At 53.3% G+C, this 9,266-nt stretch overlaps 1 protein-coding gene across 3 annotated transcripts; it reads left to right on the forward strand.

Moving 5' to 3' along the window:
* The first annotated feature begins 2,230 nt into the window (after positions 1 to 2,230).
* On the forward strand, positions 2,231 to 8,817 carry RTL6 (retrotransposon Gag like 6). Of its 3 annotated transcripts, XM_043440619.1 has the most exons (3): positions 2,231 to 2,534; positions 2,756 to 3,835; positions 8,499 to 8,817. In XM_043440619.1, exon 2 carries the CDS (start codon positions 3,077 to 3,079, stop codon positions 3,794 to 3,796), a length of 720 nt encoding a protein of 239 aa, XP_043296554.1. In that variant the 5' UTR covers positions 2,231 to 2,534; positions 2,756 to 3,076; the 3' UTR covers positions 3,797 to 3,835; positions 8,499 to 8,817. The 3 variants fall into 3 exon arrangements, with proteins under 3 accessions (XP_043296554.1, XP_043296555.1, XP_043296553.1); XM_043440620.1 differs by lacking the exon at positions 8,499 to 8,817 and having other exon boundaries at positions 3,048 to 7,957; XM_043440618.1 differs by lacking the exon at positions 8,499 to 8,817 and having other exon boundaries at positions 2,234 to 2,534; positions 2,756 to 7,957.
* Positions 8,818 to 9,266: the final 449 nt, after the last annotated feature.

The raw sequence follows: 9,266 nt of genomic DNA on the forward strand, positions 1-9,266 counted from the left end.
ATAGAAGCATAAACTGTAAAGATATGAGTGAAGCTGACTTTGTCCCAGGTCTGCCAAAGCATGCAAGTGGCTGCCAGTTGTTTAGCCTCCTTGAAGACGGTGTCTTCGAAAGACTGGCATGGTGGGTGTCTTTTCTCTCCATCCACGCTCCAGCCTTGAACTGACCATTTAGAATCACCTCAGTACTCAACATTCAAAAAACTAAGACCAGGGCATCTGGTTCTATCACTTCACGGCAAATAGATGGGGAAACAATGGAAACAATGACAGACTTTATTTTCTTGGGCTCCAAAATCACCGCAGATGGTGACTCCAGCCATGAAATTAAAAGATGCTTGCTTCTTGGAAGAAAAGTCATGACAAACCTAGACAGCATATTAAAAAGCAGAGACATTACTTTGCCAACAAAAGTCTCTCTAGTCAAAGCTATGGTTTTTCCAGTAGTCATGTATGGATCTGAGAGTTGGACCATAAAAAAGGCTGAGGACCAAAGAAATGAAGCTTTTGAACCGTGGTGTTGGAAAAGACTCTTGAGAGTCCCTTGGACAGGAAGGAGATCAAACCAGTCAATTCTAAAGGAAATCAGTCCTGAATATTCATTGGAAGGACTGATGCTGAAGCTGAAGCTCCAATACTTCGGCGACCTGATGGGAAGAGCTGACTCATTGGAAAAGACCCCGATGCTGGGAAAGATTGAAGGCAGGAGGAGAAGAGGGCGACAGAGGATGAGATGGTTGGGTGGCATCACTGACTTAATAAGTTTGAGCAAACTCCAGGAGATGGTGAAGGACAGGGAAGCCTAACATGCTGTTGTCCATGGGGTCACCAAAAAAAAAAAAAAAGTGGGACACAACTGAATGACTGAACAACAACAGTAAGGTCAAGTAGGAAAAGCATACATCCTGTCTGCCAGGTTACTTCAGTCGTGTCTGACTCTTTTTGACCCCATTGACTATAACTTGCCAGGCTCCTCTGTCCACAGGATTCTCCAGGTAAGAATACTGCCATGCACTCCTCCAGGGGATCTTCCTGACTTAACAGATAAAATCCACATCTCTTATGTCTCCTGCATTGGCAGGTGTGTTCTTTACCACTAGTGCCATGTGAAAGTGAAAGTGAAGTCACTCAGTCGTGTTCGACTCTGAGACCCCATGGATTGTAGCCTACCAGGCTCCTCCATCCATGGGATTTTCCAGGCAAGAATACTGGAGTGGGTTGCCATTCCCTTCTCCAGGGGATCTTCCCGACCCAAGGATCGAACCCAGGTGAACCCAGGTCTCCTGCATTGTAGGCAGACACTTTACCATCTGAGCCATAAGGGCCATGTGGGAAGCCCCAAAGGCATCCAGTGAAGTGAGTCAAATAGCTCATCCACTTTGGCCCAGTATTGTCTCTCCTTGACAATTACCCTGGTGAAGCTGGCAGAGAAAATGACTGGGGTTCACATACAAGCATGGTTTATAAAACTTCCACATGGAAAATAAGACAGAAAACTCTCAAAAAGGGGTCTATTGAATAAACTGGGCACATGGTTTCATTGGAACATAGGCAGTAGTTGAAAACTATGCTTTTTAATGAAAAGTGTTCAAAATTCAGTGTGCTATTAAGGTCGCAAAACAGTTCAAAAGCCACAATAATTACTAATGTTTTATAATATACTATTTATCTTAGAAAATGACTCGATGGAGCTACAAAAATATTACTATTTCTTCTCTCAGGTGGAGGGACTCAGAGAGCCACAAACTTTCTCAAAAGACTTCTTTGATATCAAGATTTTCTACAATGGATCTATACTACACTGAATTTGCTTGAAGTTAGTACAAAACAAAAGGCAAGTACAAATCTGTCCAACAGTGCTCCTTCATCACTCCAAAAACAGTAGGCCACTTTTCTATATAAAAGTCAACAGGACAATGTACTTCATTGGTGTATATCATTTACTTTTTACCTGGCTACACATAGGAACAATAAATTCATCAAAACTCTCGGCTGGATTAAAAGAATATATATATTAAAAGCAAGCTTCACTTAAAAGAATAAATACAACCTATGCACACACAGCTTTACTGGCAGTCTTAGGTAGAGTTTCAAAGAAAGGAAGACACCGTTCCTAACAACAAAACGTCAGTAGCCACACTCACCACTGATTGGCTGCTGAGGAAAGGCACGTGGGCCTTACGCAACTTCCGGGGCGGGGCCTCGGCCCGCGCGGGAGCTGGTGGTCTCCATGGCAACCAGCGGGGACCGCGCTAGGCCCGCCTGCAGCCCACACCTCTGCGTTGCCCGCTCCCGGCCCGCGCCGTGACCGGCCCTGGGCCACGACCGGGGCCTCGGTCCTAGCCTGGCTCGTGCTCCCGCCAGAAGCTGCCCGCTCCCGCCTTCCGCCGCCGCCTCGACCTGACCTGACCGGGAAGCAGTTCCGGCGGGCCGCCGCCGCCGTGACTCATCGGCCAGCCCGCATCCCGGCGATCGGGCCATCTTGGTGGCGGCCGGCCCGGGCAGACGGAGCCGCGGGGGAAGCCGCGGAGACCCAGGTAGGCGCCCGCCGCACGCCCTCGGCCCCCCGGCGCCGCCGCCGCGAGTGCTTCTTTCCTTTGTTCTGCCCCATGTGGGCGCCGGTCCTCTGGCAGGGGGGGCGCCCGCCTCGCCGCCCGCCCTTTGCCCCTCCCACGCCGCCTCCCTCCCTTCAAACCCCCTTTCCGCAATCGAAACCTTTTTTTTAAAAAAAAAAAAAAACCGTGTTTTCATCCTTCAGGGCCCTGCAGCCCGCTGTGGCCTTGTGAGCGCGGCGATTCAGGAGCGACATCCGGAGCTCGGGATCCGCGAGGGCCTGCACCCCCTGCCTGTCCCGGGGCTGTGCGCATCTCAGGGTCCGTCTGCCCTGCACTTTTGTTGGGTCTTCTCGGCCACGCTTGAGTCTTGAACCCCAACCGTAACCCGATTGCTCTCTGGGTCTACCCAATTATACCATCACAGGTGCTCAGGTTCTGGGTTACCCAAACCCAACCCCAACCCGCCGTCACCACCACCTTCTCCACTTTTGTCAGGCTCAGCCTTTGACTGACCTCTGGCCAATATGGTCCAACCCCAGACCTCAAAAGCTGAAACCCCAGCCTCTGCAGCTTCTACTAGTGCCCCCATGGACGACGTCATCGACACCCTGACCTCGTTGCGCCTCACCAACTCGGCGCTCAGGCGCGAGGCCTCGACCCTTCGCGCAGAGAAGGCCAACCTCACCAACATGCTGGAGAGCGTGATGGCGGAGCTGACCCTGTTGCGCACCCGGGCTCGGATTCCCGGGGCGCTGCAGATCACCCCACCCATCTCGGCCATTACCTCCAATGGGACCCGGCCGATGACCACGCCTCCGACCTCGCTCCCCGAGCCCTTTTCTGGAGACCCCGGCCAGCTGGCGGGCTTCTTGATGCAGATGGACAGATTCATGATCTTCCAGGCCTCCCGCTTCCCGGGGGAGGCTGAACGAGTGGCGTTCCTGGTGTCCCGGCTCACCGGGGAGGCCGAGAAGTGGGCAATCCCCCACATGCAACCCGACAGCCCCTTACGAAACAACTATCAGGGATTCCTGGCCGAGTTGCGAAGAACCTACAAGTCTCCGCTGCGGCACGCCCGGCGCGCGCAAATCAGAAAAACTTCGGCCTCCAATCGAGCCATGCGGGAACGGCAGACCCTCTGCCGCCAGCTGGCCGCCACCGGCACAGCGCCCTGCCCGGTGCACCCAGCCTCCAATGGGACCAGTCCAGCCCCGGCCCTGCCCACCCGAGCTCGGAACCTTTAGGAATCAGCCATCATCCTGGTCGCATCTGCAGCCATCCAGGTAGCATACCCCCTTTGCTGCGTAGAAGAAATGTCCATACCACAGCATCACTTTCTTTGAAGACGTCCCTTCCTGCCTCTGCAGACCTGTTCCATGAGGACATCTCCTGTCATCACTCGGGGGCGTCCTGTGACCCACCTTGCTTCCTGGTATCACGTGCTTGCTTGGGACCTCCACTGCATGTTTCCCTTCTTTTGCTTGCAATTCCAGCTCTTCTAGTGGCCTCAGCTCTGCTCCTTGGTCAGGCTCACTCACAATACACTTGGGACCATCTGGGCTGACATTTTCCCCAGCTGGACCAGGTTCATGGATGCAGCTCCCCCACCCTCTGCAGGCCCCGGGGCAGTTCCCCACCTCGTTGCCCTGTTCTCAGTGATGAGCTTGCTGGTGCCAAAAAGAAGCTTCTTGGGCCAGGCAGGTGGCTTGACCTGGAGAGGGGAGTCTGGAGTCCTGCCAGCCCCTCCAGGGCCCAGTGTAGCAGGTAGGGGCCTCATCTCTGCTGTCAGTGTCCAAGTGATCATGGTCGGGAGTGTGTTTCCACGGTTCTCGGGGGGCCAGCTTCATTCTGCACGGGAGTAGGCCGTCAGTGTGCCCCATTGCTGCCCCTGGGAAGATGGATAGTGCAGCCTTAGGGGAGCGCCCCCAGAGGCCACACCCCCTCAGCGCCTGGCTTTAGCTGCCAGTGTTCTGATAGCACCAGGATTGGGGGGAATCTGGAACTCGCCTGCTCAGAAGGTCAGTGCGACTGGAATCAGTGGGCAGTTCCACATACGTGTCCATCCGTGCCTGAGGCCCCCCTGCAGGCTGAGGGGTGGGCTCTAGAGGCTCACTCTGCTGCCCTGGTCCCCTGTGGGATTCAGTGGTGGCGCAGCCCCCTCTCCTCTCTGCCCCCCGCATGTGGAGGTGGGCCTGTCTGGCTTGAGACCTGTTCCCTTCTCCACACAGGGGCATGCGGCCTTCACCTCAGCTCCTGGAGCCACACACACGGTCTCTAGGTCTCCAAAGCTTCGGTAGCATGCCCTCCCCAGGCCTGGGCCATCCATCAGATGTCCAGCCTCCGTCCCAGAAAACTGGGACTCAGAGCTGGAGCCCAGCTCCCCTGGACACATCATGGAGCCCTTAAGGCGAGGGGGTGTCTGCCTGTCTGGCCCCAGTCGGGGCCGTCCTGACATTTGCAAAGGAAAAGAGCAGCCTTCTGCCCAGGTCCTAAGGTGGTGCCAGGGCAGGGCTGGCGCTCGGGTCCTGGTTCTGAGAGAGAGCCGTGCCTCTGGGTGGTGGGTGACCTTGTGCTTCCTCCCAGGGATGCCCAGAGTCACTTTCTAAATGAGGCTTGGCCAGGCCCTTTGACCTGGGTTGCTCCTGCCATATTCGATACCAATGACGCCCTCCCCCCAGGCTGTGGGGAAATGGGCCATCCTTCCCTGGGTTTATCGGTCCCTGACTGCAGGAGGATAACCTCTGTGCCACCCCTTATAAGCCTGCATTTGGGACCTCCAAAGGTTGTCTCCTAGGACCCGTGACCTCCTTCTGAGCAAGTTGATGATGCTGGGGAGAGTGACTGTGTTCCTGAAAGTCCACTGTCTGCAAGGTCAAGGTGGTTCAGTGGCTGCTGAGGTTTGTGGACCACGGCCGCCCCCTCATCGTAAACTCTGTTAGCCCAACTGCCCTGCTGAACCACTGCCTGAACACAGGCTTCAGACCCCTCTAGATTCCAGCCAGACTGTTCAGGCGGGACCATGGTGCTCATTAAGCATGAAGTGGGGGAGACACACAGGGGGGCCGCTCTTGCGGGGGACGTGGGCCCTCCGGTGGGGGGTGCACAGACCACTTGCAGTCCCTGCTCTCTTCTCTGCGTGCCTGCCAAGTAGAGGAGCCCACCGCTGAAGGGGCACCGTGACACCCACGGGAGAGGGGGCCTGCAGGGCTAGCTGACCCCTTGAAGGTTTCCATGTGGCCCGGGCCAGCCGAGGCAGGAGACCCAGCCCGGGAGCAGGGCAGGAACTGCTTGCCAACCTCGGGGTCTGCCCAGGTGGTGTTCAGAAGTCCTACCACGTTTGCAAAGCGCCTTGTTTCAGCCACTGCACCTCACTAGGCCGAGGCCGGCCCTCTGCATGTGGGTCGTCGTGCCCAGCCCTGGCTGCTGCCCCGGCTTCGCTTGGCTTGGTGATGTGGCTGGGTTTTGCCCGTTAGTGCTCATGGTTACAGGTTGGGGACTGGTGCTGTTGGACGTCCGTGGCCTTATTGATTGCCTCCTGCGACCTCGGAAACCGGAGTGGATGTGAGGCCTGGGGTTGGATTTGGAAGAAGGCCCGCGGTGGGAGCCCCCGGTGGTTCTCGTGGAAGACACCCTCGTCCCCAGCTGGAGAGGACACCCACGCTCCATGCAGCCAGAGCGGGAACACGTGGCTGAGAGGCTCAAGCTGGAGAAGGCAGCGGTGGGGGAGAGCTGCTCTGTACATATTTGGGGGTTATAATTTCTCTAAATTTAAGAGAACAGATGTTGATTTATAAAAGGGACGGGCAGTTAGTAGTGTTAAACCATGCATGTGAGGGAAGGTTTTATGTTTTTCATGGTGTTCACGTTACTTGGACCACCTTCTGACTGTTCCTTGGTCTCCACGGTGCCCCATCTGGTAAGGAAGCTTTGTGGCGTAGCAGGGCCTCACTCGAGCTCAGAGTTAGAAGGGGTGACCTCTGGCCTGCTGTATTGTGCGACCTTGGGATTAACTTAACGTCCTAGAGCATTTCGGTGGCTTCTGGGAAGACACTAAGGCTCGTGTCCCTGGTCCCAGGTGAGTATGTAACGAGTGAGTCGTGACACAGAGCCCAAAAGTGCCGGGTGAAGATGCAGGTAAGACTTTTCTGATGTGCAAGCTGCTGTTGTCAAGAGGGACAGAACCACCTGCTGGACCACGATTCCAGCCTTTAGGAGAAGAAACAATAGGGGAGGGCCAGGCAAGTGCTTAGATTACTTTAAGGGAGCAGTCCTGTGAGTGTGTAAGAGTGCACATGCCCCGACCAGCTTCCAGGGCTGGAGTTTGGGCGGGAAGAGGGAGAGAACTTAGCAGAGGTCCTGTCCATCTTGCAGCCAGAGTGGGAAGCCTGGATCTCCTCTACTTGAGAAGCCCTAGATTAGGGGCTTAGAGATGAAGACACAGCTGGACTCTGGAGAAGGCAGCAAAAGCTTGGCTGTGTGGGGAGCGGGTTGGCGTTTACGAAAATCCCATCACCCACCACGGGTGGACAGAGCTGATGACTCCGGTGTAGTCCTGGGGTCCCTGTGTTGAGTGGTGGTGGGCGTAGCACAGACGCAGCAGATGAGTGGGGGTACCGCTAGCCCCTCACTGCAGCATCACGAACTCCTTTTCATAAGTGGCCACATACTAGTTCCTTTCATTATCAAAGTCAACCTACACGTTACAGAAATTTTGGAAAACAGAGGAGTAGAAAGATGTACAGTTTTAACATTTTGGTGTTTCTCCTTCCAGTCTCCCCTCACCCCAGTCACGGTTCCTCTGCTCTCTGTTTTAACATTGGGATGCTGCCTTCCGTAACCCAGCACCGTGTAGCCGTCCTCACTTACGTCGTAGGCATCTTTCTCATTTCATTTTGAGATGGCTGTGCGCTCTGCCGTCAGGCAGTGCCAGTGGTGGATCACCAGTGCTGTTACTGATGTTTCACCATTGGAAATCGATGGCTATCTTTGTGCATAAGGCTTTCTCCCCAGTTCAAGTTATTTCCTTAGGATAGATCCTCAGAGGTGGGATGATGGCGTTAAAGAATATGAAAACCTTCAAGGCTCTGATTACGTATTGACAGACGGTTTCCAGAAATGTTTGTGTCCATGTACACGGCCACCGGCAAGGATAAATGTGCCCGTTTACCATCTTGCCCACACTAAGTGTTCTCACCTGGTTAAATATTTGCTAACCTGGTCATGGGAAAATAGCGTTGTATTTTAGTTTGCATTTCTTTTTTTTTTTTTAAATTTCTGGCAAACTAGAACATCTTTTCACATTAAGCAGTTGTATTTCTTTTGTGCGTTGTCATGTCCTCTGCTCTTACGTCCTGGGGTTTGATAAATTTGTATGAGCTCGTTGCATATTAAAGATATTAACCCGTTGTGTGTCCCACTCGCTGCTCGTGTTTCCGGCTTTTTGTTACTGAAATTTTAACCTGATACATAGCCAGTCCGTCCCTTCACTGGGCCCTGTGCCCACCAGACTGACACATGCAGGCGCTTGTATTTGTCCCTTTTGTGCATGGCTGTATCACTGCACCTGTAACTGTCAGGACACACAGTAGGGACTGTTACATGGATGGATGTGCCAAGTGCTGGGACCCCACCGAAGCACTTACAGACCCAGGACTGCACACAGGCCTTCTGGCCCCAGAATCCCTTCACACCATTCAAAATCCTTTAGGACCCCAGAGAGCTTCTTCTAATGAAGGTTTTGTTTATCCGTATTTACCATATTGCAAATTAAGATGGAGAATGTTTCTAAATGCTATTTAGAAGATAAACTCATTACCTGACAACATAAATAGTGTATTTTAAAGAAAATTTGTTTTCTTAAAAAAAAATAAGCGGGGGGGTGGGGGGGGCAGTTTTCACTAAACTCTTTCATGGTTTTGCAAATTTCTTTCATGTCTGGCTTAATAGAAGACAACTGGGGCCTCTGACCTGCCCCTGCTCTTCATCTTTTGCAAGATCACCCATCATGTAGTCTCTGGAAAATTCCGCGGTACACTCAGGAGACAGCAGGAGTGGAAAAGGCCCAGATATTTTGGTAGCGTTATGAAAACAGGACTGCCTCCCAGGCCCGGAAGAGGTCCTGCCCACTTTGAGAACCTCTGGTCCGAGAAGAGACACAACAGTCCGTCCTGCAAACACCTCCATCTGTTCTTGGTGGTTTCTTTCGCTGCTTTAAACTTAAGGTCTTTGTTTCCCTCTAGAATTAATAAAGATATTTCTGGAATTAGTTTGCTTTGTAGTGTGAAGTGAAGCTCTGACTTGACTTCTCAGTGTTTAAACCAATAACCCGAGCTCATCTATTCTCACCTGTTTTAACTTCATTCTCTCCCTCATTCATGTTTCTTTATCCCGTCTGAACATCTTACCTATCAGAGGGCCAACTTCCCCAGTATCTGATGATCCATTTTCTTCCCCCAGAACCTCCTTTTAAACAATGGTTTTGGGGCTTCCCAGGTGGCTCAGTGATAAAGAATCCACCTGCCAATGCAGGAGACATGAGGTGGGTACCGGTCTGGGAAGATTGCCCATGCCACAGAGCAGCTAAAGCTCATACACCACACCGCTGAGCCTGTGCTCTGGAGCCTGGGAGCCGCATCTCAGGAGCCCGTGCACCCAGAGCGCGTGCTCCGCAACAAGCGGAGCCGCTGCAGTGAGACAAGCCCGTGCACTGCCCCG

The sequence above is a fragment of the Cervus canadensis genome, chromosome 21, assembly GCF_019320065.1.
Source record: "Cervus canadensis isolate Bull #8, Minnesota chromosome 21, ASM1932006v1, whole genome shotgun sequence".
NCBI lineage: Eukaryota > Metazoa > Chordata > Mammalia > Artiodactyla > Cervidae > Cervus > Cervus canadensis.